The sequence below is a fragment of the Patiria miniata genome, unplaced genomic scaffold, assembly GCF_015706575.1.
Source record: "Patiria miniata isolate m_02_andy unplaced genomic scaffold, ASM1570657v1 HiC_scaffold_22, whole genome shotgun sequence".
Lineage (NCBI taxonomy): Eukaryota > Metazoa > Echinodermata > Asteroidea > Valvatida > Asterinidae > Patiria > Patiria miniata.
The window spans coordinates 8694748-8722496 of record NW_024037061.1 but is presented as its reverse complement, the minus strand read 5'-3'; the positions used below and the strand labels follow the sequence as shown (position 1 = coordinate 8722496).

The 27749-nt window shown below is 41.2% G+C and overlaps 1 protein-coding gene across 2 annotated transcripts; it reads left to right on the top strand.

Annotated features, from left to right (window-relative positions):
* The first annotated feature begins 203 nt into the window (after nucleotides 1-203).
* LOC119729937 (glutathione hydrolase 1 proenzyme-like) lies at nucleotides 204-23613 on the top strand. 2 transcript variants are annotated; one of them, XM_038202724.1, is made up of 10 exons: nucleotides 204-337; nucleotides 1233-1456; nucleotides 3014-3206; nucleotides 3453-3616; nucleotides 19597-19743; nucleotides 20161-20297; nucleotides 21144-21328; nucleotides 21736-21976; nucleotides 22691-22804; nucleotides 23467-23613. In XM_038202724.1, exons 2-10 carry the CDS (start codon nucleotides 1339-1341, stop codon nucleotides 23611-23613), a joined length of 1446 nt encoding a protein of 481 aa, XP_038058652.1. In that variant the 5' UTR covers nucleotides 204-337; nucleotides 1233-1338. The 2 variants fall into 2 exon arrangements, with proteins under 2 accessions (XP_038058652.1, XP_038058653.1); XM_038202725.1 differs by lacking the exon at nucleotides 204-337 and having other exon boundaries at nucleotides 1235-1421.
* Nucleotides 23614-27749: the final 4136 nt, after the last annotated feature.

Sequence of the window (27749 nt, the reverse complement as noted above, 5' to 3'; positions counted from 1 at the left end):
TGCAGGGCGGGGGTATGAGCGAAAGGCAAGTCACGTACGTACGTATGTCATGTATGTGATTGTGAGGGTTAGAGTCACTAGAGGATGGAACAAAAACAAAATATATCGTGTTTGAACATCAGTGTAAACGTATTAGATCCAGTCCACACGAGTTAGGACAAGATGTCAAAGTTAGACCCTGACAGCGATTTGGAGACGGGGGCACGGAGGACGAGGACTATTACTACAAAGACACTGGCAATGAGCCAATTCAAGCCCCGCCACAGCCGAGTGGCGAGTACCAGTATGCCAAAGCTGCGGTGGTCGCCGATGTTGGAGAATGCTCAGAGATTGGCAGGTGAGTTGGCCTGTAAACTGGCCAGTGTGGTAATGCGGGGAAGTTTGGTAAGGGCTGGAAATGGACGGTACAGGTCTACATATTTTCATAAGTGGTGTGACCGGGTCCATCGCAAATTCTCACAAGTCAATCACAAGTCAATCACAAGTCAATCACAAGTCAATCACAAGTTAATCATAAGTCAATCCCACGTCAATCACAGGTCAATCACAAGCCATGTTGCCCGAATTCAAATAAATCACAAGATGAAATGATACTGAACAGTGGCGTAAATCTGTGCCGGCGAGAAGGGGGATGGGGATGACCAGAATCCTAAAATTGCCCGGCCGTGGTAATTCGAAAGCGGGGGAGGAGGGGGGGGGGGGCTGGACACCACATTACACTAGGGGGCGCTCTTCAGGTTATAGATGTATATTCGTGCTAATCAAAACAGCGCATTTTAAAACCTTTTGTATTGTGTTTCTCCATTTTTAATGCTACATGAATACATTTGGGTGGTTGGGATGTTAAAAAAAATACCTCAAAATGCGATTTTTGTTTTTCCCAAGTGGGGGATGATTCAAAAGCCCATCCCCCTGGTCTAAAATAGGGGTCTTTACCCCCCCCCCCCCCCCCCCACTAGATGTACACCCCGGATACTGAGGCACCCCCCTCCCCTTATTCTTGTTTTCCACTGTTATTTGTGACCAGAGTTGTGATGGATTTGACTACAACATTGCAGGATGGACATTAGAAAGTATGGGCACAGAAATAATTTGAATATGGCCAGTTTATACTCAGCCAACATAAAGACAATAATTCTGTTCACACATTGTGATTGGACATAGCGCATCACTGTCAATCGCTCCTCATTTTAGTTCTTTAATACTGTTTATGATTTTATTATTATTTTCAGGGATATATTGGAAAAGGGCGGCTCAGCCGTTGACGCGGCTATTGCAGCCTTGTTGTGTGTCGGTCTTCATAACTGTCACAATGCAGGGATCGGAGGAGGGTTCTTTATGCTGACCTACAACGCCAGGACTCGAACCGTAGACATGTTGGATGCCAGAGAGAAGGCGCCACTTGCCGCCTTTGAAAACATGTATAAAAATGAGACTGATGATGCGTCCACCTTTGGTAATTGCGTAGCCTTGGTCAAGGCGCTAGTTGTTATTCATCCCGGCCGTAGCGCGGTAAACGTTCATCCTCGCTGCACTAGCGCTATGCATGCGGTGCAGTAAATTTACAGCGCGAACAGCGACCTCACGCGGCCACCATTTCTATGCAAATCAGTTGGACCCAATCTAGCGCCTTGGTTCAATCATCGGCAAAAGGTTATGTTTTTCTTTATTTTGCGCTGGATTTCTAGCGCATGACCTCGTATGCGAATACAGATAAGTGTAGGCGGGGCTAATATGTGGAGTGTCCAATCACACCTTGGTAAATCCGGACGTCATCAAATTATTTGCGGCTATTCGCCTTTTGCGGACGTGACAGGAACCACAGTTTTTGTGCATTGGTGCCGTGTGCAGAGACACACAACGTGTACGTGTATGGATTATGTGCGGTGCCACGTTTCACTATGCAAGTTTCCACGCAACGATCGACCAATAAGAAAACGACATTTAAGGTCAGCTAAGGCTATTAACATGATGAGCACCACCCCCAAAACCTCACAAGGACGATTGAACCAAGGCGCTAGATTGGGTCCAACTGATTTGCATAAAAATAGTGGCCGCGTTAGGTCGCTGTTCGCGCTGTATTTTTAATGCACTGCATGCATAGACATATGACTATGCATAGCGCTAGCGAAGAAATCGTTTACCGCGTTACGGCCGGATGAATAACAACTAGCGCCTTGACCAAGGCTTGTTATTGCGGGGTTTTTCTGTAGCTTGACAACATTTCAGAAATGTATATTTTATATATTTGTACGAAAAGAAAGTTCACTTTGTGTCACTTTTACTGTTTCCTAGAGTCCTGGGTCCAATTCGAGCCAAATCCGAGTCAAATTTGATCTGACACTTTCCATGTCTCGATGACACTCCTCCGAGTCAGTTGACCCAAAAAATTGTCATATTGACACAGAAAAAAAGGTGTAATTTTGACAAGAAAAAAAGTCATTTTCCCCGGTGTCATGTCCAATTTGACCCGGATCAGAAATCGACCCGGTCGACCCCGTTTGAACTTGGCCCGTTTTTAAGGTTGAGGGGCCTTTGAGTCCCAACACTCTAAACGTCCTGTGTCAAAATTTGACCCGAAATCTGGATCATATTCGTGTAAGAACTTGACCCAGAATCCGGATCACATTTGTGTCAAGTGACCCGGTATATGATACGGAAAAGTGTCATTTTGACCCGGAAAAGAATCATCGTGACCCGGAAAAGTGTCATTGTGACCCGGAAAAGTGTCAGTGTGGCGCAGAAAGTGTCAATGTAACCCTGAACAGTGTCACTGTGACCCGGAAAAGTGTCATCGTGACCGGGAAAAGTGTCATTTCGACATGGAAAAGTATCAGGTCAAATACTTCACCAGGATTCTATGTCAAATCTGACATAACAGCTTTGCAGTATTCATAGTATTCGATGCCAAAAAGTCTTGGTAGCTCAAGTCCAAGCTCACTTTTGTTCCAATACGGCGAATCAACGCAAAATGGAATGCACTCTGAGATCGTTAGTTATATCCTAACTACAGGTGGCTTGGCTATTGGTGTTCCCGGGGAACTAGCTGGCTACTGGACCGCTCATCAACGCTACGGTGTCCTACCCTGGAGGGATCTATTCCAGCCTGCAATCAGATTAGCAGAGGAAGGATATGTTATAGGCAAAGCATTGGCTGGTGCCATTCTTTTTGAAGAAAGTAAAGTTAAGAACGATTCAAGCCTAAGGTAGGGCCTAAATAAAAACATGACTCCTTGGGATTTTTTTCCTTCAAAAGTAGCATTAAGATTAAATAACTGTGAACGGAACAATCCACCCATCTATTCTTTCCGTTCTTTGTTGCACATCACCACAATCTTAAAAACGGCTTATCCAGGTTTCCTAAAGTGAAATTAATGCAGTTCTTTTACACTGGTTTTTTGAAATTTGAACCGTAGAGGCCTATTTTCAACCTTATTAAAAATTCTTTTCAGTGAAATTTTTGTGAACTCTGCCACGGGGGAGATTCTAAAGGAGGGAGACACGTTGATTAACACCAAACTGGCAGCGACTTACAAGAAACTAGCCGAGGGTGGAGAAGATGCCTACTATAGGGGAGAACTGACGGATGACATCTTGGCTGATATTACAGACAGAGGTGGGTATTTTACAGGCTGCTCACGCGGCGTAGTAGAACTCAGTACTCGGGTGTTATGATGGTTGCGCGCAGTGCGTATGGGCACTCGATTCATATCTCTTTTTGACAATAGGATTAAGATGTAGGCCTACGCACCTAAACTTCAAGAACGCGTCTGCGCACAAGCCTCGTTTTAAACTAGTTTGTTCGCGGAGTCAGTGTAGCAGTAGTAAGGGAGGTGGGGGAACCGGAGCAAAATGGAAAAAATCTGCGGCAAGCCTGAGCACGCCGCTCTCGATTCTAAAAATAGTTGGGGAAAAATATAGGGGAATCCCCCGATCTCAAAAAAAAAAAAAAAAAAAATCTGACGCCGGGTGTGGGGGAGAGAAAAAAAAAAAAAAAAAAAAATCTCTGACGCCGGGAGAGAGAGGGAAAAAAAAAGAAAAAAAAAAAAAAAAAAAAAAAAAATCTGACGCCGGGAGAGAGAGAGAGAGAGAGAGAGGGAGAGAGAAAAATATCTGACGCCGGGAGAGAGAAAAAAAAAAAAAAAAAAAAAAAAATAAATCTGACGCCGGGTGTGGGGGAGAGAAAAAAAAAAAAAAAAAAAAAATCTCTGACGCCGGGAGAGAGAGAGAAAAAAAAAAATATCTGACGCCGGGAGAAAAAAAAAAAAAAAAAAAAATCTGACGCCGAGAGAGAGAGAGAAAAAAAAAAAAAATCTGTCATCGCTAAAATGAGGTGATGTCACCACCACGTGACCTTGAAAAATATGTGAGTCACCACCACGTGACCTTGAAACGTGTTGAGGCACGATAGAAATTTGGCGTAAACAACGCGACCTTGAAAAATATGTGAGTCACCACAACGTGACCTTGAAACGTGTGTGAGTCACCACAACGTGACCTTGAAACTCGAGACAAAAAAAATTAGCTCCTTACCCTGTAAAAGGTGAGGAGCTGTTTTTTAATATAAAAATGGAGAGTAATATGTTTAGACCGACGAGTATTTGAAAAATGAATTAAAAATAATATCGGTTTTTATTAAATAGATGGAATACTTTGGGACGTCACAACTTGGGGATAAGTGCGATCATCATATAATCATCGAGAATGGTTTTTTAATTTGTGAAACGTGCGGTGAAATAGTTTCACGTTATTTTGATTTTTCGGCAGAAAATGCGCAAGAAGATCGTATCAATTGGTCAACTTTAAAGAGAAACAAAAGAAAAACTGTGGAGAAACTTATTTTGTCTGTTTGTCCAGAGCAAGACTCAGAAGATGTCCAAGAAACAATCAATAAATATAACGAGCTCGTTAATTACAAAACATTGAGGGGAAATGGTTGCGTCAAACGGTCATTAATAGCGGCGTGTTATCATCACGTCGTTGGATTAGACAAAGAACGAGTTAGAGATTTATTTAAAGTGACTCAAAATCAATTTAATAAAGCACTAAAAATATACGATGACCACTACAATAAAGGCGGGGCCGAGGGCGTAGCCCTAAGAGGTGAAATAGAGGTATAACTCGGCGGTTCGCTTTCATAATGTTTATTTACCGAGAATTTGAACTTGTAAGTTTTTCGATAAGAGATTTTTTTTCTTTTGCCAGCCGTTCGTCTACCCGTTTTTTAACTTCTTTTTCAAAGTCTGTATCGTTTTTAATCTTTTGAAGCTTTGTGCTGGTCTTTGTTCTAATTTTCTGCTTAAGCTCGTTAAATTTGGCGAGCTCTCTCGTAATCAATAAGAACTCTTCGTGCGATATATCTCCGTCGTTGATGGCTTGAGACACGTATTCTTCAATCGTGTTAAGTTTGGAGTCTGCTAATATCTTAATCTGGTCGTGCTTTTTTAGCTTGGCGGATAATCGCCTAGACGCGATTCTAAGCAGAATATCTACACCAAAAGCGCCTATAAACGTTCCTTCTAGCACCAATCCAACGGGGGCTGATATAACACCCAAGAGAGCGGGAATACTGACAGCCCCCGCTACAACCCCCAATCCTTCTAATCCTATCTCTACGTAATTAATAGTGTCGATCACTCTCTTTATTTTTTTATAAGTGCGCTCTCGGTGGTCTCTCTCTTTCAAGATTAAAGATCGAATCTCTTCAATCTTTTTAAGTCTGTACACTTTTGTTTCTTCGTTACTATTTAATCGGAGTACATCTCCAGAAATATCGGGGTATAACGCCTTACCATCTACACTCATGTTTTTAATATAAAAAGATTTTAAAATTAAAAGATCTCCAACTCGATAATGATACCCTCACCCTTGTTGTTGAATACCTGTCCTTTTTCACCGCTGATAGAAAATGTCAGTTTGTCGATTATACCGTTTTTAAGATTTTTGAATCCCTCGGCTCTATCAATATCGGGTTTGCGCGTAGCCACGGGTACGATTTTTAAGATGTCAGAAGGACGACCATTAAAAAAGTTTTCACTCGTACTTAATTGCGGGCAGTGAATAAACAAAAATTTAAACGGATTAACGTCGTAAGACCCCGTATACACCACTTTGGGTACCAGTCTTCCTTTGGGTAAATTGAGTAATCGAGATACTTCTCTGTTCAAGCGCAATTTGAGATTGACGTCGGTTATCACCAACGTCACCTTTTTAGATTCTCTAAATATTCGAAAACTTACCCCGGGTATAGAATTTAAAATGAAATCGAACCAATCGACGTCGTACCACCCCGGTGCTATGATGACCGAACCGGTGACTCCGAGTGGCAACGGCTCTAAATGACTCGGAGGAATAAAATCTAAATCCTCACCCGTCACGATAAGACTTCCCCTTATAATTACCCCTGCTTCCCTACTATCTCTCAACTCGCTCAACTCGCTCGCACCCATTTCTCCTTCAATAAACTTTGAAGCCAATTCCTCACCTTCAAAGATTTTTCTTTCTCTAACATATAATAATCTTACTAAAGATTGAAGCGTATTAAGTTCTAATTCAGTTTTTGGTATTTCTGAAGACATGGCGGCTAAAATCAACCCTCGCCGTTCAGCTATAATAGCTCTTTTTCTTTTGTTTGATTCTAAAACGGATTCTAGTCTATCGTCTTCGTACGCTTTTATAAGATCGTTTATAGTTTTTTGTAAAACATTTTCATCGTTAATTAAAAAGTGGTATGGTATATCGGGTAACAATCGCTCTATAAAATCTCTATCCGGCGTTCTTATGTGTACATCTGAAAGAAACTCCGCGGGTATGGGGGGAGGTTTATCTGTGGTAAATGCGGGTCTCCCATCTATTTGCGTAAACCAATCAATCTCCGTGGCGCTGGAAATATTAAAATATCCGGCGTTAAACAACACCCTTTTTACGCGTATAGATTTTTGACCGTTTAAATTATCTACGACGTCTTCTAATTTAAACGTCTGCTCATTTTGAAACAAGTGAAACGAATGCATTTATTTTAAAGTCTTTTTATATTAAAACTGAAACTAAAATAATGAGTGATTTTAAGTCGTTAAAAAAGCAGATACAATCGATAGCCGATCAGGTAACGAGACAAGTAAATCAAAATGTAGCTAAACGACAAGCTACCACCCCAGCGCATGTACTAGACAGTCCGTATCTCACTGGCGAACTCGAGATTACGGTCAACGCGTCTAACACGTTTTTAACCCCGTTTCCCGACTTAATCTCGGACTATAAAATATCTCGCCTCAATACCAACGATGCTGTACTTCGTTGGAAAATAGACCCCATGTCTTTTTATCAAAATCAGTTAAACTTTGCGATCTATTGCGCTACAACGGGCTGTGGTGTTGGAATCGATATTTTAAACTCGAACAACCGTTACGTTAAAGCCTTATTTAATTTTCATCTATACTTTACGGTGAGAAGGATATTAAACGACATGGCCGTAGCAATACCGGGAGAAGACTCGTTTGACGCTCTCAGCAACACCTATGATCGTGGAGCATTTACCAACATCTGTCGGACGTTTGCCATCGATCAAAATAAGTCTTTTAAACAGACGAGAGATCAAAAGACTTATGGCTTAGGTCGGCTTTTTCTTTGGAACGAAAAAACAAAATCGTTTTTACTCTTGCCGTTAGACTATGATAAAAACACGACCACACTCGACGATTTTATCAACCCCACGGGTGATAAAAATTGGGGTTTAGACGATCCAAAAAAACACGATGCTTTTTTTAAGCATTGGAAGGGTTATCTCGAACAAGACGACATCGTCAAAATGGCTTGGTTAGATTTTATACCCACCAAGAGTTCGTTTACCCCCGCGGGAATCATAAAGATCAACGAATCGATCAGATCTTATGTATATGCTTTACTCGGTGCGCAGGCTCAAACAAAAACGAGCGTATTATCACCGGGCACCGGATTAGACGCTCAGAGACAATTTAACGTCATCGTTGAAGATATCATCAATGCAGTAGACGACATGGAAACGAGTATCGATCAATTTCAAGACTCTTTGCAGTATGCCAGAACGCCTTTAAATTTTGTCGTGAAACCGGGGTTATATTTAATTCCATCGGATATGAACTTGAGGGTTGGAACGCACGACGGCTATAACAACAATCTTCAAATCGCTACCCAGAGTATGAACACTGGTTTGGTACCAGATTTAAACTCACAACCTCAACCGGACGACTCTTTTGATGACACCGATGACGTCGCGCCACCAACACCCCTAGAGCCTATGACCGATGTTGTATCACCAACACTAACACCAGCACCAACACCAACACTAACACCAACACCAACACCAACACTCACACCAGCACCAACACCTGCACCAACACTAACACCAACACCAACAGTTTTAACCCAACCCACGAAACTACAAACTCACCAAGACGAAAAATTATCGTTGACGGTAGGAATATTAGCTATCGTTGGCATGGGTATTTTAGCTTACGAGGCAACGCGATAAGTCACACTCTAATCTCACAACACAAAAAAAAAGCCTTACCAGCACAAAGTTGGTAAGGCTTATTTTTTTGTTTAAACTTGATTACAACTACCATCGTTTTTGCAGGTACGCAAACACCAAGGCCCCCACACCCAAAAACAAAGCCCACACGTGTTCGGCCAACCACGATACGGACTTACTCAGCGCGTTAAATATCCAACTCAGTACGCTGCCTATGATACCCGGCAGAGCACCCAATGCGCTCACTCCGAGTTTTTGAAGAGCAGATGCAAAATTAGCGAGTTGTTTTGAAATCCACTCTTTGATACCGCCTTTTGGTGGTGTTGGTGTTGGTGTTGGTGTTGGCGATGGTGCGGGTGGGGCACCAGCACCTCTCACGCTAGCGACGATGCTACTCACTATCGTGCTGATGGCTAAACTCAAAGCGGCTAAAATACTCACTACGGTCACACCTTGTTCTCTAAACAGAGTTCTAATCTTTTCTGCCAGAGTCGTGTCGTTGCCTAATATTTTATTAATCGTTTCTTTGATTCTAGCGATCTGACTTTTGAGCCCTCGTTCGTTGGTTTTTGCGGTTTCTAATCTGGCGGATCTTTCGACGTCTAAGTCGCTCAATTTATCGTTTAACTCTCGTCGTTCTTCTTCGCTGATCCTATGATCACCTAATTCATGTTCGGCATCAAATATCTCTTGGTCTAGTTCTGTGAGACGCGCTAAATTAAGTTCTAGGTTACCTCTCAACGTCTGAAGACTTTTGTCTAAACCCTGGAGTTCTCTGTAATTTAATCCTTCTGTTTGAGCGCCGGTGTCGCGTTGTAAATCGTCTATAATCTCGGTTACCTCATCGGTGGCTCTGGGTAGTTCTGTCATGGGGATACTCTCGGGTTGTACCTTTTCGAGTTTATCTTTTAGTTTGACAAGTAGTGTTGGTTTATAGTCAGCGATTTTGAGGGTGTCGCGAATAAATGCGGTACCATATTTATTTTGTAAGGTACTTAATTTGTAATATATTCTTTGACCACCTCGTCTATAAGATAATGGTTCTCGACCTTTATATGTTTTAACGTATAGATTTCTGTCTTTACCAATTTCAAAATCGTTGGGGTCGATAAACGCGGGGTCTATATTATTTTGTTTGTAAAATGAATCAACATCTTCTTTTATTACTTTTATAGATAATCTGCTTATTGTTCCCGTGCCGAGGACGCTTTCTGTGTCTACCGGTGGTGTAGTAGTATCAAAGTCGTCATCTACATTGGTCTCTGCTACATCATCATCGTCATCGTAATCGTAATCATCAACAGGGTCAAAGTCAAATCCTCCCTCATCCATTTATTTAATAAACCTATTTAAATTATGCCGTTTTCATTATACTGCCCGGTAGTATACCCTGGGCCACCAACCAATTTTGCGTGGCCAGAGCTCCACTTATAATACCCGTCAATTTACCCGCATCTTCTACGCTTAGTTTGCTTAAATCCGGCGCTTTCATTTTGAGTAGTTTATTTCCTACCATGGCGTATCCCATCGAAAGACCCGATATGACGGCTCCGTGATAAATCGTATTAGCTATTCCGTTGGTGTCAAAGTTACTCATCGTTTTTAATATAACAGTTTTTAAATTGCTGGTTTAGCTACAGACCTAAAAGGTCTGATCTATTCCATGTCTAGCGTTTTGGGGGCGCTGGGTGTAGTGGGTTGCGTGACTGCCGGCACTGGCTGTACGGCCGGCGCAGTTGCCTTACTTTTTAGTAACAGCAACCCCACTCCTATTATAGACGCTATAGCCCCCCACATCACCCAAGAGTTGTAGTCTGGTGAGCTCGTAGCTTCGTCCGATGTTACGTTCATTTTTGCTAATTTTAATTTCATCTGTCTATTGTGCTCGGCTAAAGCTTTACCCTGCTGTATTCGTTTAGGATTTTTAGTCTTGGTCACTCTCGTTACCGTCGGTGACGACGTTGTTTTTATCGGTTGGGGCGTCTCTGTCTCTGCTGGTTGAGCTGTGATCGGTGCTGTCGCTGCTTGTTGATCTTCCATTTATTATATTAGGTTTATTAAATTTCAAATGTTTTGTTGTGATAATCGTAGCAACTAGGGGTGATATTAAAGTTCCGTACTTGTAACAAACGTCGCTCAACATACCAGCCATACTCGCGCTTATAATAGGATCGGAACTCAAGTCGTTGGTGAGTTCTTCTTCAGAATCTATAGTGACGTTATAGCCTAAAACTTGTACGGGTGTAACAACGGCTAACACTCTCGAAAATAAACTCAAAGTGTATTTACCAACGGTTTTAACAATTTCATTTCCAAATTTAGTTTCGTACAGATGATATAATTTGTCGAGTTCTTTGCTGTCAAGAGCTTCGATATATTTAACGGTGTATTCCTTTCCCAGGTACTTTCTAGAGTTTCCGGCTGCTACGACACCGCACAAACGATCTTTATGTTCTGCGTTGTGATCTTGTTCGTTCGTTAAAGTCAGTTTTAGGTCCTCCATTTAATTAGAAAGGAATTTAATTTTGTTGTAGCTGTTGCAACTTTGTTACACAAGCGAAGGTACTCGTAGGTGTAAAACGATAAATTAATCGATATGACGATAATAGCCAAAAACTGCAAATACTCGAATATTGCTATCATTTACTAACAGCAAAATGTATTTTGTTGACGTTTGTTGATTAACAAATTGTAATACCTGTGTAGCTTGTTGAATAGGTTATTACTCAGCTAGGTTATTTTAGTTAAGCAGCTAGGTTATTTTAGTTAAGCAGCTAGGTCATATTTGTTGATGAGCTAGGTCCTATTTGTTGATGAGCTATGTTATTGACCTACTCAAGTAGCTCGTAACTAACTGGAGGTTCGGTGTATACGACCAATTTACTATATTTCACATCTCTTAAACGTCGTTTTATATAATCTCGTTCTTCAATGGGTACGACGTCATTTTCGTCTAACGCTTGATCAAACGATGTTTTATCTTTGCAGTAAAATAACGCCAACCAAGCCGTGTTTTCTCTATAATCTTTTAAAACGCTGTTGTACTTTTGGGTCAGTAACCAACAGCTGTGATTTATGTGTCTTCCGCTAAACGCCATCTTGCTTAGCGCGCACGTCTTTTTACGATATTTAATCTCTTGATCCGAAGAGCAATCGTCCACGATAAACAGCGTGGCAACACCTTCGAATATTTTACTGTAAAAATCGATCGCTTCGTTGAGCGTCATCTTGTACAAATCCGGATCGCAGAGGTATACCTCGGGATCTGCTTGAATCCACTTTCTTTCGATGTACGTTTTGTTTTTAAATATGGTAGGGCAAATGATGACTATCGCTTCAAATGTATTTTTATAGTCTGACTCTAACAGATCCAAAATCCATTTGGTTTTACCCGAATTTGTTTTGCCGACGATTAAAGCGCAATGCGGTTGTGTCATTTTAACTTAACAGAGATTTAAAATTCCCGTCTTCCAAGTTCAATTGAGCATCCATGACCAAAAATACGTACATCGTGAGGTCACCTTGACTTTCGGCTTCTCTGTTAAATTGAATGTTGATGCCTCCTCCGTCTCCGAGTTTCCTACCGGATCCGTGAGCGGAGTTGTCGTCGTTACTTCTAAAATCGAGCCACAGACCGTACTTGTCTTTTAGGTAGTCTCCGAGGTCAAAACCCGTCAAATTTAAGTCTTTAGCTACTCCGCGCCCGCTTTCGGTATCGCTGTCTCCAAAGAACTTGCTAATTTCGTTCCAGTGTTGATACTGAAACATGCCTTGACTGTAGAGTTGATTGGGTTTACCTTCTACGGTCACCGATGTTTTGGTTAGTTTTGGATTGTAAAATCGCTGCGGATTTTTGACCGCGGGATCTTTAAACAAAAACAAAATACCCTTGAGACTCCTGATGGGTTGATTGACGCTGACGTTCCAAAGCGTGTCCGATTTGTTGACGGATCTAACTTCTAGCGAGTGGATTTTATCAAACAGATATTGCATTAACCCCTTGTGTTTATTCCTGATGGTGATAGCTAGGTCTCTGTTGGTCACCACTTCGTATTCGAGAGACAAGTCTGAGATAGAATACATCGCCGCCGTATCTGAACTGTTGACTACTTTTTCGTGATCGTTAAACTTTATCTCGTACGTCAGAGGTTGTTTTAAACCGCTGGGGTAAAAAGGGTGATGCGAAGTCAGTATGTCAATGTCTAGGGGAATACAATATCTGTTACCATAGGCATCCGCGATAGCCTGATCTTTACCGCTGTTGGCGCCCGCGTTAGCATCTCCAGCCCCAATTCTTAGTTTAGACACGTTTTCTTTTTCTATGCCCGAGTACGCCATGTTTCGAGTTGCCGAGCTGTTGATCCAATTGTCTTTAAAGTTGTGATACACGTCGGCGTTACGATAACTTATAATTTCGTGACCTTGAAGCCTGACGCTGATTTCACTGACTAAATTTCTGGCTAAATTACCAAAAATGGTTCTATTGTCGTCGCTTCCACCGTCGAGTTCTAAACTAAAAGCTAGTTTACAAGTGCCGGGTACGATCACGTCGTCTACGCCCAATTGAGGAAACTTGACCCTCAGCGTTTGCCCCGCCGATATACTACTGGGATTGTGGGTAATGACCACCTCTTTTCTCTCACCCTTGATAGATCTGGGTATTTTTAATAGCCTGCTGGGATTGAGCTTTTTTCCATACGCATTCATTTTATTTATACGAGTTTTAAATTTAAAGATATCTGTAAGCCAAGAAGCCCACCAATAGCGTTCCTCCCGCGATAAACGCCAGTTCTTTTTCTATTTGTTGGTCGCTAGGCTCGTAAAAATCTTCGAGTTTGGGTTCGCGGGGTAACTCGACGTTTTCTCCGGTCATTTCGTTGTAGTAACGCAACGCTTGGTCTACGTTGGAAAATGTTTCTTTAGAGGCATTTTGTTTTCTGATACGTTCGTTGAGAAAATCGAGTCGTTTTGTTCGTTCTCGTTGCCACTGATATTTGGCGGCCGAGAGTTGTTCTGTCGCTAAATCGTGTCTCTTACGCTCTTTGCTGCCATCATCCCTTAGACTTGAAAATAAAAAGTTTGAACCTGTAAAAGCTAAGGCGTTTATGATCGCACCTCCAACCATCATAGCAACAGCTGACGCCATCTATTTAATGTATAAAGCCTTTTAAAATTATTATTATAGTAAATGATGGATAAACTTCAAAAACTGTATTATAGCCCGAGCGGTTATTGGAAAGGTGAAAGCGCCGTCGATCATTTACACGATAAAACCAAATTCGATAAAAAGGTAATCAGAGATTGGCTTAAAAAACAAGCGATCTGGCAAATTTATCTGCCGGGTCCTGCATATGTACCCAGGCCTACGAGTACTTCGCGAGAGTTTGAAACACCAAACGACTTTCACCAAATGGATGTGCTATACCTACCCTGGGATAAAGTAAAACGCAAGACTTATAAATACGCTTTGACGGTTGTCGACGTTGCGAGTCGATACCACGAAGCAGAACCTTTGGTTTCTAAAACGGCGGATTCTACCCAGGATGCTATCGTCAAGATTTACGCGAGATCGCCTTTGAGTTACCCTAAAACGTTGAGAGTAGATGCCGGTACCGAATTTAAAGGTGCATTTAAAAAATGGATGACCTCAAAAAACGTCGAGATTATCGTAGGTGAACCAGGAAACCACCGATCGCAGGGTATCGTAGAAAGATTTAACCGAACGCTAGCCGAGAGACTGTTTGGTCATCAGTACGCTCAAGAAATGTTAAATCCCGAGAGTAGAAACACGCAATGGGTCGAGCGATTACCCAGCGTGATCAAAGCTATAAACGATGAAACGACGAGATTAATAGCTAAAGCACCGTCAGAGGCGGTTAAACTAGAACAGGTCCGGCAATCGCCGGCTAACCCCGTTAAAACAAAAGAGCAACAATTACCGCAAGACGCCATGGTTAGATATTTATATTACCCGGGTGAGCAAGAGGGTGGAACCTCGAGAAGAGCCACGGACCCCATTTGGAGCGTAGACATTTATAACGTGGAAAAAAGAACGAGTCAATTTAAAATGATTAACGGTAAAAAAGTCACGACGGGTCCTACTCTTTATTACCTTCAAAACGGTCCAAAAAGGAGTTTTGTGAGACAAGAGCTTCAAGTCGTACCCGAGGACACGCAATTACCGCCTAATTAATATCTAGATTACGGTGACCATAAGCGAGCGTGTGTATTCCATCCGATAAAATGTACCTCTTGGTATCCAACGGACTCAACGATAGTTTATTTTGAGATATGGTGTAAAGGATGTGATTTTCCGACCGAATGTGAGTCATCGTTTCTGTTTTAGATTTATTTTTAAAGATGCAGTCGTAGTAGTGCCGGTGTTTTAATTTTTTGTCAGTGACCGATTTTGTGACCCCCTTGGCTTTTTTAAGAGTGATGTTGTTGTCATCTGCTAAAATCGAGTACATCTTAGGTCTTATGCAAACGGCTTCTTGAATGACCTTACCTCCAAACTCGTCTTTAAATTTACCGATCACTTTCTTATTGGTTGGATCGTACAACTCGTGATCCAGATTGTAATTTGAAAAGTCGTAGTGTTGCCCGTGAGATTGCATGTCTTTGTATATGTCATCCGTGTAAACGACAATCAACAGACTGTCCGTATCCGTATACATCAACCTGATTTGATCTCCGTACTTGTCTTTCAATCGGTTGTAATAAAAATCGTACATCAGCGTCTTAGAGAGATCTAAGATGCTCACTCCGCAGTAAATGGGTTTGTTTAACAAGGTTTTAGTCTTGTACGTTTCGACAAACGACAGGTTACATTCTGAAAACGGCGTTGTTGTTTTATAGCTCGGTTTTTGAATTATTTTTTTGTATTTTTCTTGATCGCTCTCGTTATTGTCTCTCAGTAGGTAACCGTCAATCCTGTTTCTGACGTTTTCCATCGTCTTACCAAACACGCTGTTATTCATCAGTTTAAAAAAGTCTTTCTCAAAATCAGAGGTTGCTTTGGTTCGGAGTTGCGTGTTTTTATCGATGTAAGATTTCATCCAAGGCGCTTGTTTAAATTTTAACACGCGATGCACCTTTTTTAATTTCAAACCTAGATTGAGGTATGACTGCAACGTAACGTAGTGCAACACGTATTTTTGTTTTGGATTAAGCGTACACGTTAATTTTTGTACGTCGCTACTAGGTTCGGTATCCAATAAGTCATTTTGATAATCAGACATCCAAGCTTGGGGTATGACGATGTTTTCTGGCGCTAGGGGATAATCGTTGTGCTTTGCGTGTAGATCGTGCGGGTAATCGAGGTCTACTTCGAAAAAATAACCGGTGTTGGACGTTTTCTTAAGCGTTAATATTCTTTCTTCGGTAAACGGTTTCGAGGGTGTCCATTTAAAATCGCTGTACGGTAGATATTGACTCATAGCCCAACCGTACAGATTGTTGGCATCCAGATAAGCGATATAACTCGAGGGTTTGTTTGAATCGTAGTCATCGAGATATTGATTATTGGCTTTGTGATGTCTCATTCCACCCACGCTCGATATGCCTCCTCGTTTTGCTTTTTCAAAAAATAAATGTTTGTCTACGTCTTGCAATAGTTCGAGTTTAACTTCCGAGTGTTTTAATAGAGCATCCCACGACAATCCGGGTGCGGTAAAATAATTGGCTGGATCTAACCCGTAGTTTGTAATGCACGTTCTTCTAAAGTTTTCAAATACGCCTGCAAGTAATAACGTATCGGTCGTCACGTACAAGTCGTGATATTCTCCTAGATTTTGTATATTAAACTCGTTCCACACGCGTTGAGCTCTGTCGTAGTCTTGTTGCGATATATGTTCGTCTTTTAGTCTGCTGTAAAACTTGCCGATGGGTGGTAGGCTGGTCTCTTGAAACTTATCAAACGAGTTCATATATTCGTAGGGATAAATTCCTTTTTGTAATAGCAAGTCAGGATGTTTAAAATGCTTTTTGAGTAGCTGAAACGACTCTTTTGGGCAAGCTTTCACTAATTTATCCAACGACGATGCCATAAAACTAAACGAGTCTAAAAATCGTAGATTTCCTATCGAGAACGAAATATACTTTTCTGAATTTTTAGCGATCACTTGTATTTCTGTTTGACTATCGTATTCTGTCATTCCCTGCATGATTAAATGCGCGTCGTAATTTTGTAAATTGTGAAAAAAGACTGGTATCGGTGTACAACCGGGTTTAATTTGTAGTTTGAGGTTACAATAGGCGTGTGCGGCACCTCTATATTTACCAGTGACGTGGCAGTGATCTCTCACCTTTCTAAATTTATTAATGCTCTTTTGGCAGTCGAGACATTTAGACTCGATAAATCCCTTACTATTTTTGTACTGATATTCTTTCTTTTGTTTTATCGTCTTGGGTTCTCTGGGTTTCTGGCACTGACAGTTGCTCGAGTAATTGGGATAAATTGGTTTTTCACAAATCCAACACGCGTTTGTTTTATCATGATGGTCTTTAGCTCGCTCGTTAAATTTCATGGTTTGGGGTTTTTCAAATATGCAATTAATATCGCTTTGTAATTGTAACAACGTCGTTATAAATCTAGTTGAAGCGTCTTTGCCTCTATAAGTCTCTTGATACACATTTTTACCGTCGCATCGGACGACAACTAGCGAATAACCGCTAGCTTTGTGAACGTTAATCTTTTTTGTGTTTGTCTCTTTGTCTGAGTGAGTAGGTTTAGATGTTAGTGTCTGTGTGGGTGTTGTTGTTGTTTGTAATATGGATTCAAAGTCAGCATAAATGACAAATGGTGCTTTTTGTTTGTGTCTATAGTTTTTAAATTCTAATATCGGTACGTCTCTTTCGCCCGGTTGTCCGTCTATGTATTTTGGTTTACCCATAGGAAATACAATCTTTGATGGATGCGCATCTATACCCTTACAATCGGCGATATGTCTGTCCAATTTGTTTTGATTGGTAAAATGGCATAGACATCTTCTACAAAAATATTTCTTACATTTATGTTTTGTAACGTCGTACATCAACCTCGTAAAATATTTTATCCAACAATAGTGATGCTTGTCACCTTTAGAAATCAAAAGCAGATCGATCTCTTTTGCCCCGTAGTTTTTAGACACGTATAATGGATATATCTCACCCTCATAACCGTATACGTTTATCGATAAATTATTTTGTCTTTCTATCTTGGGTATCTGATCGACCGGTGTCGGAAAGTCAACGCCTTTAAAACTGAGTCCGTCGTCTTTGGTGTAAATCGACGGTCTGCTTTCGTTGATTTTATATTTAGGATTATTTCTTATTTGATTTTTTACTTTGTCTGTGTATAACCCCAAGGCAGATCTCAAACACCATCTCAAACACTCGTTGTCTTTGTTTTGTACGTTGATCATCGCCTGTTTAATTTTAAGATGTTCGGGTAGGTTTATGTAAGAACTACCTCTCGCTGGATTATATCTGTTGATGTTGATGTATAACGCGAGTATTGTATCGACTACCCAACCCGATCCTTGATTCGTATACCTTTCATCCTTTTTGAATAGCTCTTCGATCTCCTCTTTTAAAACCTGTTTTATTTGACTTTGATTTAAAACGGCTTTCGGCTTGCTATAATGAATAGCTTCGATCGTTTCGATTGTACCATCCGGTTTGATTTTTCGATACCTTATTTTTAGTACAAGCTCTACTTTTAAACCTCTGAGCTCTCTCAATTCAGACTTTATTTTATTGACTATTTGTTCCTTGTGTGAATCAAAAAACTTGATTAAATCATGGTTATAAAGTCTGGGGTTTAATTCCCAGTTTCTGTAGTAATTTCTAAACCTTCTCGTTTCTCTAAAAGCTGACTCTGTAAAGTATTCGGGTTGTCTGTATGTTTTAATCGTCGAGATTAGATCTTTTTTCAAAAATCGTCCTTTATAACCCGTCGGTACGTATTCTAGATTTTGTTCGTCTACAATCTGTTTGAGCTCATAAAGTTTCTTTTTCCTCAAGTTTTTAAATTTACTTTCATAATGTTTTATCCCCTCGATGTATACTTTACGAGTAAGAGAAACATTTTCATTGTGCGGTATATTATACCGCTGCACATAATCACGCAGCGTGGCTTTGTTCCATTTAGAATATCCTTTGACGGTCGGTCTGAACATATTACTCTCCATTTTATTATAAGAAATATAATATTTTTTTTCTCATTTTTTTTGGAGGGCGATCAATTATTTCATAAACCATGAGAGCTTGACTGTAGTAAAAATTCCAAAGGTCACGTGGTGGTGACTCACACATTTTTCAAGGTCGCGTGGTGGTGACATCATCTCATTTTAGCGACGTCAGATTTTTTTTTTTTTTTTTTTTTTTTTTCTCTCTCCCGGAGTCAGATTTTTTTTTTTTTTTCTCTCTCTCTCCCAAACCCGGCGTCAGGATTTTTTTTTTTTTTTTTTTTTTTTTCTCTCTCCCGGCGTCAGATTTTTTTTTTTTTTTTTTTTTTTTTATTTCTCTCTCCCGGCGTCAGGATTTTTTTTTTTTTTTTTTTTTCTCCCGACGTCAGAGATATATTTTTCTCTCTCTCTCTCTCTCTCTCTCGGCGTCAGATTTTTTTTTTTTTTTTTTTTTTTTTTTTCTCCCCCACACCCGGCGTCAGATTTTTTTTTTTGAGATCGGGGGATTCCCCTATATTTTTCCCCAACTATTTTTAGAATCGAGAGCGGCGTGCTCAGGCTTGCCGCAGATTTTTTCCATTTTGCTCCGGTTCCCCCACCTCCCCTACTACTGTAGCGACGAATGGAGCAAAGATTGTCCCTTTTTCAACATACATCTCCTTTTTTGGAAAAGGCAAACTGGGGAATTGAGCAATTAGGCTACTTTGGGCAAATTCTTAAGATAATTCTTAATGTCCATTGAAAAGATGTTGATGCATCTTTCTTCTGAAGCAAAACAAATCCTGCCGTTTCCGAGGAATATTGCCCCGAACGTGTGTGGATTAGGCCTATTATTTATTTATTTTATTTTTTAACTAAAAGTGCATCATTTAATAACTAATTAGCAATGTATCTTTTTTTTTCCCCTCTAATTATAAGATGGCGTAATCACAAAGGAAGATCTGGAAAGATACAGTGTCCGACGAAGGACACCTCTGATGATTGAATTGGACGGTATGAAGGTGTACACGCCCCCACCGCCAGGCAGCGGCGCTGTGTATTCACTCATGATGAATATCCTTGACGGTAAGTCTCAGGATTTGGCGCCAAAACCAGAATGCGTATAGATTCCTCTCTGTCTAAATTTCATTGCTCCGTTAAAGTAGTATTTCTTTTGTCAAAGGCCTCACTCTTGACCTAATGGGGGCATTTAAATTGCAACATTTTTTGGTATAGACAATTTATTTCTATTTTTTTCTATTAAAGTACAGTTGCTTCTGTTTCAATATACGGCATTTTTTTGTTGTTAAATAGTGTTGGTGTAGCGCCCTCACTCGCTCCAAAATCAGTTCTCGTTTCCTCTTTTGTAGTCTCAACTTTCCTCGTGTTATCATGTAGAATCATGAGAAACGAAAGTGAACATGTTGAAGAACACGAAAGGTGCATCTGTTATAGTCCGTTTTATTATTTGTATTTATTATTCCGTATTGTGATGGGTTTCAGGATATGAAATTGGTCCGGACAGCATAGCTACCGCGGAAGCAGAGATCCTAGCAACTCATCGCATGGTGGAATCTTTCAAGTTCGCCTATGCAGACCGATCATTCCTTGGAGATGAAGACTACGTGGACGTCAAAGAGGTGAGAGGATCTGGTATAAAGCGTTGATGATGAAGAATTTGGTGAGATAATGTAAGGATAACCACAAGCAAATGTATGTAATCACAGCAAAGTAACGAGACGCTGGGACGAATGTGCAAAAACTAGCATTTGCCTTTAACTACCAAGTATTTACTCGCATCGGTAAAAATGAAGCAAATGCTTTTTCTGGAAAGCATTTGCTAAAGGCTGAAAGTATTTACTTTTTACTTTTGTAGCTCTTGCAAGACTATTGTTGGTGTTTTCTTCGTTTGGTATGAATAACAAGGAGGAAAAGTTTCAGATTTGGAGTATTTTTATAAGTCATTATTTAGTCAAGGCTGGGTCCGGGCCACCTTGAAAAGAGAGAAGCGAATACTATAACTGCAAAATAGCAGCTTTTATAAATGTGGTTCAGCTGGAAAAGGTATATCACTGAGGAAGGGTTGTCTAAAGTCAAAATAGAAGCAGCTATACCGAATCGAGGAAAGGAATGTGACATGGGTGGCCTAACATTTCATGGAACATTCTGCACTCTAAATAGTCCCGGGTCAGACTTGACCCGGGAAAGGGTCATGTGGGGCCTGACCCGCCTTTTCTGGGTAAAAAAAATGACACCTTTCCGGGTCAAAATTAAACTTAATGACCCATTTTCCGGGTCATTTTGACCCGGAAAAGTGTAATTTTTGACCCGTAAAGAGCTCATTTTGGACCCGGAAAAGGGTCAGGCCCGCACATGACCCTTTTCCGGGTCAAGTCTGACTCGGGACTTTTTGGAGTGTGGGGAGCGAAAAGGAGTAGCACTGTGTTAACCAATCGGGTTTTTTTTGGTTTTCGTTTGGTCTTAAGATTGTTGCCAACATGACGTCGAAGTCTTACGCAGACTCCTTACGAGCCGCTATTAGTGACGACTCCTCACACGATCCATCCTACTACAAAGCTTACTGCAACCAGCCAGATAGCGGCACAGCCCACCTGTCAGTTGTCGATGGGGATGGCAACGCGGTGTCTGTATCAAGCACCATTAACACATAGTAAGCAACTTAATCTTTAATACTAAAAGTAAGCAAAATATTTTATGCATTATCTCAAATTTATTCTGCACCCACTTAAATGGACCTCGTCTTCGTCTCGGTCCATTAACAGCGGTCACCCCCAAACCCGGTCATTATCACGCAGTGAAGACCGGCTCCTCACACTGTTATTCCCTTAATCTAAAACACCTCAGTAGGCCTATTTATTATGTTGTTTCCCCGGTCTGAAAATCATCCAAATTACAAGGACTCAATAAAAAATTTGAGAAACTGTATCGCACAGGTTTCAAAGCTTTACAAATACTCGGAAAGTTAAGTTTGTCTAAATGATAAAATCCATTAGGACCTATGAAGCTTGACCTTTTGTTGACCCTTGACCTTGGCTTAATCTTATAATTGTTGCGTAGTTTCGGTTCCAAAGTTTGCGGTACTCGAACAGGGATCATCTTCAACAACGTGATGGACGACTTTTCTCAACCTGAAAGGCCGAATTATTTCCACCTCCCGCCGTCACCGAGCAATTTCATCCAGCCGGGAAAGCGGCCGATGTCTTCCATGACACCCATCATCATCGTGGATCGCGATGGGAAAGTTAAGTTAGTGGTTGGTGCATCGGGAGGATCACGTATTACTACCGGTGTTGCTCAGGTATGTACGTGTACTCAGGTATGCAAGTTTCGGATTGGTTTATCAGAGAAATTTGTTGCATTATCGATGACAGTAAAGATCGAGGAATGTTCCACGCAACCATGCGTTTTCCTCACTTCCTTATGGGAATCAATCCTGGGTATGAAACATCGTCGTCTCGCTACATTGCTCATTTTCCAGCCCTATTAACTTCACAATGAAAGAAAACTAAATATTGTTGTACATGTAGCCTTAGTAGTAGTACATGGTTGAAGTGGGTCTACGCAGCAACTCGTGTCTATTGATACACAGTCAGGAAATAATTTTGCAAAAATATGTTGGACTTCTTAGGATTATTTGGCACTCGCATAATGTTGCCTTTGGTCAGGATTGCAGTCCGATTATGACTAGGCCTAAACAGGGTTAGGTGTGAGTTCAAACAGTTTCGGAACACCAGAATAGGTAATGAGTTAGTTGGATTATTTGGACAAATTATACGAATGAACTCCAGTTCAAACACAGGTTTGGCAACTTTCACCTACCACACAAAAATATCGACTGGTAAAACATGAAACAAGACGCGCAGACCTTGCCAAAAATAATCCACAGTTGTCAATTCTTTCCTCAAAAGGAAGTATATCCAAGGAGACATTTTCAAGACATCTTTGAAAATGTCTTCTTCATATAAAATTGTACTTCCGCTGGATTGATGTTTACACTGGCTTGATGTTTCAGGTATCAGTGAATACACTTTGGTATGGTGAGAGCATAAAAGAAGCGATCCAACGCAAACGTCTTCATCATCAGTTGGTTCCAAATAATGTCACCTATGAGCCAGGCTACAACCAGGTTAGTCTGAACACAGAATGACCCATCGCGCGCACCAATAGACCATTATCATGTTGCGGCCATCTTGATTTTGTTTCCCATTTAAATCAACGTAACCAAAGCGAGTCTGAAAGGAAAAATAGTCTTGTTCCTTTTTTGCAAAGAAGAACATCATTCAGTACTGTTATTGGATACAGGGAACATGACTTAAATGGTGGCAGCACGATAAAGGTCTATAGGTTGCTACGCTAAACGTGACGCATGAGCGTACAGGCGAAGTAGGCCAACAAATGCAGACACCTACAAAGGATGTATTCGAAACCCCATCTCCGTTGAGTGAACACGAGAAAGGCGTTGAGTTTCGCATGGTGACAAGCAACACACAAAGGATGTTCCCGAACAGGATTCTCACTATTGACAGTGTGGTCAGGTTTAAACATCACTTTTATTCTAACGAATAAAAGTTGTGTTTTTGAATAAAAAGTCTAGCATTTTAGATGTACAGAGAATTGACTTCAAAAGATTTGGCAGACTATGATAATTTTTCAAAACGTTTCGTCTGGCATAATTTATCATGGGCTAGTAACGGCGCCCTCTACATTATTTCATGACCGGTGTTTTCAACCAGTTTATTCCTGAGATTCGACAAACTCTTTGCATGAACTGTGCTTGTCTCTTTTCAGGCCGTCATCGATGGTTTGAGAGAGAAGGGCAACTATCCCATGGAGTATTCGGGTAGATGTGTAGTGCTAGGCATACTGCGTGACGCGCAGGGATTCTTGAACGCTTACAGTGATGAAAGGAAAGGAGGCTACCCAGCTGGCATCTAAACGTGACTTTTTAAATCACGCGGGAAGACGCCAGTTACCCGTCTGGGGCCTGTGGTCTTCTGTGTATTCTTCGTTGAAAATTATTAATTTTCCGTAACTCAGTGCAGCATTTTTTTCATCGCATATAGGGGCCTATTTCCAGTATTTTTTCGTCGTGCACAATGAGTAAATTCGGTAGTTGGCTCCCGCGCAGTGAAATAGTTAAGGTCAAAGGTCAGTCAGGATAAGGACGTCCGAAGACGTACAAGTACCAAAGGTCACTGCCGCGCCGCTGCCCACCTTAAAAGTCGCTAAATGTGGCATTCACCGAAAACAGTAGCAGCTAAGCCAGAAAGTACCGTGAATAACCAATACGGGTTTGTTTTCTTGGCCTGTTTGTGACTATCCTGACGAATGACCGATGACCCGCTGTTTTTACGCATGCGCAGCTGGACTACCGATTTGCCTTTGCCCATTGGAGGGCACTGAACCAATTCAAGCCCCATTGAAAACACTAGTGTAAAATCAACAAAGTTCAGGGCCAAATAACATGCAAGCCGACATCACTAGGGTTTCTCAAATTAAATTAAATTATTGTCTTGTTCTTCATCTTTTCATTTCTTTTCAATTTTGGGTAAATTAGCCGATTACATTTTAAATATTTACACCAAAACAAAATCACCTCCCGAAAAGTGATAGTTCCCAAGCCTGCATGTAGCCGTTTTACAAGTGGCATCCTTCCACTTTCTCAGGCAAATAGGACCCATTTTCAACCGTAATTTTATCAAGCCTGCCCTCAGATGGAAGCCCAAAAACCAGGGAGTTGATCCTTGGCTACATTTACACAATTCCACCGTTTTTAAAGCCAAACGTTCTCCGTTTTCAAAAGAAACTGTCACTTTTTATGCTAATCAGCTTGCGTAGAAATTCTTACTTGAATTAGTTCACTGCACCCATAGTACAGTGCAGCATTTTCCGCACAATACATGTATTTCAAAAAAGCTAATTTGGTTAAGGATAAAGAAGTCTGTTCACATTTAGGGAAGAATTTGAATCCGGTGTAAACGGTAATTCTGATTACTAGCAACGAAAGTGTAACTTCCATGAGACCGACCGGGTCAGAGGTCACATGTCATACGTTGATGTGGGGTACTGTGTAGTACCCCTAGCAAATACTGTACATGCATGTACTATTATGTTCACATGTCTGTACTCCAGTGGCGTAGCCACCGGGGGGGGGGAGACCGCCCCCCATGAAACCTTGTCGCCCCCCCAGTCGCCCCCCCCCCCCCCCCCCACTGAGATTTTGAGTTTCTAAAAAAATTATCATTGATCTACATGACGCCATGGGCCCTATTATGTACTACAATGTATCTTTTGCTTAGAAAATATTGGTTAAAGTGGTCAGAAATTGCCTCAGATAGCACCACAGAGCATTTAGAATCCAAAATTTTTGGGGGACCCTTAAGCGGGCCCCGAACCCCATGCCTATAGCTCAGAATTCTGGTAGCTGATTCAATGACTCCAACCTCAAAAACAATGCCTTTAGCTGAAAAACCTCGAAAATTATGTTAAATTATTATCTTTTGTGCTAAGATAATTATTGGGTAAAGTGGTAAGAAATTGCCTCAGATCACACCACAGAGCATCGAAAATCCTATTTCTTTCGGGGCCCTTAAGCGGGCCCCGAACCCCACGCCAATAGCTCAGAATACCGATAGCTGATTCAATGTCTCCAACCTCGAAAACGATGTTAAAATAATTATCTTTTGCCAAGAAAATATTAGTTAAAGCATAGAGGAAAGTCGTAAGAAATTGCTTCAAATCACACCAGAGAACATCTAGAATCCAATTTTTTGGCTTGCATCAGTTATGATCAAGGTATGTCCCTCCCCCCACTTTTGAGAAGCGATTGACGCCCCTACTTGATGCCCCCCATGAAATGTTCCAGCGCCCCCCCCCCCCCCCCCCCCCCCCCCCCCCCCCCCCCCCCCCCCCCCCCTGAAAAAATCCTGGCTACGCCACTGCTGTATCGTACCTTTAAGTCTAACATTGAGATTATAAATTTTCAATAGATAACTAAGGGGAAAATCTGCTCTCTTGGATGCTTTTGTGTCGCTTGAAAACCCTGAAGTTATCATTGGGACTGAATTGTGGTTAGATGATTCCATTCAATCAGCTGAGGTGTTTCCCCCAAATTTCACCGTTTACCGGAGAGATAGAAAAACTAGAGGTGGTCGTGTTTTTGTGGCGGTAAAACAAGGCATTTCATCTCTTGAACGTGACGATCTAACCATTGGTGACTGCAAGATACTGTGGTGTCAACTCTCCTTCAATACCAAGTCCAGGAGTGATTATATACTTGTGGAAGCATACTACAGATCACCAGAATCATATAGACCCGAGCCATTGAAAGGCTTAGACGAAAGCTTACAGAAGTTGCAGAACAGTGTGAATGCACTGTTTATAATATTAGGGGAAGACTTCAACATACCAGGCATGTGTTGAAAAAGTGATGATGCTACAATTCCTGTTAATAGCATTCAAACCGAAATACTTCGCATTGCAAACGACCATAACCTTGATCAGATGGTAAATTTCACAACGAGAAGGGACCCGGCGTCTGGTACGGAGAACATTTTAGATCTCTTGTTCACTACACGCCCAACTTTAGTCAACAACACCCGGGCATGTTCCGGGATTAGTGATCATGCAGCAGTGATAGCAGAAGTTAACATCAGGGCGACCAAACCCATGAAACCACCTAGGACCCTTTTCCGATGGAAGGATGTTGACGAACCTGCTTCATTGAATCAGTATCCAAGTTGCAAGCTGATTTTATGAACTCATCTCCATTAACGATACCTGTGGAGGAAAACTGGAATATCTTCAAAGATGGGTTGACTGATATCATAAATCAACTACATTTTGTAGTTCCTCAGAAGATTGCCAAGGGCAGATCAGGTTGAAGGGTGGTGTGCCTCAAGGTACACGCATTGGTCCACTTGGTTTTGTCGCTGTGGTTAACGACGCAGCTTCAGACACCTCGCTTACCACCTTGAAATATGTAGACGATTTAACTCTGATAGAGACAAGAGCACATAATGCACCATCAGTTATGCAAGGTCATCTTGACGAATTTGAGGAGTGGGCTATGCAAAACCATATGAAACTTAATCCTAAGAAATGTGCCTCCATGAAAGTGTCTTTCATGAAAAAGAACCTAGACGAGCAACCACTAAAGATTGGTAATGAAACTCTTCAGTCTGTGGCAGATGCCAAAATTCTAGGTGTTCACATCAGGGCTGACTTAAAATGGGGTACCCAGATCACAGAAATGCTTAAAAAAGCCAACGGTAGATTGTATCTCCTGAAACTTCTCAAGCGTTTCAACTTGCCTATGGATGATCTTATCACTGTCTTCTCTGGTTTCGTACGTCCTTTAGCAGAGTATGCAGCCCTTGCATGGCATCCTGGACTCACTGTCATTGAGAGCACTGCATTGGAGCGAGTCCAGAGGAGGGCGTGTAAAATCATCTTGGGCAATCAGTTCAAGTCTTACGATGAGGCACTTAAGTTGCCTACTTTGTTTGATAGACGGGAACAGCTTTGTTTGAACTTCTTCAGCTCATTTCATAGCGTTTCAGTAGTTGGGTCCCACCAAAGAAGAGCACCATCATAGTAAAGTATTAAGGAACTCACAAAAATTGGCCATCCCAAGGTGTAGAACGACCCGCTGTCAGAAAAACCCTCTCCTATACATGGCCAATCTGTGGAACAAGGATGGCTCATAGTTTTTTGATTTTGTATCCTGACTTGCTACAGCCAGAAACTTTTGCATCCTTGATTAATTGATACTCGCTTATTTTCATGCTTTCAACTACATGTACCAGTATCAATATCATTTCAAATAATGTGCAATAGTAATTTTTATTTTCACTCTCGGAGTGGGCTGGTATAGAGGCAGCGTTGGTTGGTCGTGGGAGACGTCTTTTTGACTAACTTTTTTACTAAAGTGGTGTCTCTCTCGTCTGATTGATGTTGTTTTGGCTAGTTTATTTTGAAAGTGTTCCTTTGGGATGCAGTTTATCAGTTTTAACTATTCCGGTGTATTGAGTGATCTTGACACTTGTGCGGACTGTTGTGCTCCGTCCCGG

What these genes read in the sequence shown, in the direction of transcription:
- LOC119729937 (XM_038202724.1), top strand. Translation starts at nt 1,339, where the DNA reads ATGCTGACCTACAACGCCAGGACTCGAACCGTAGACATGTTGGATGCC. An exon ending in AAGAACGATTCAAGCCTAAG is followed by an intron (nt 3,207 to 3,452) that starts GTAGGGCCTAAA and finishes AATTCTTTTCAG; the next exon opens with TGAAATTTTTGTGAACTCTG. An exon ending in ATGAGCCAGGCTACAACCAG is followed by an intron (nt 22,805 to 23,466) that starts GTTAGTCTGAAC and finishes GTCTCTTTTCAG; the next exon opens with GCCGTCATCGATGGTTTGAG.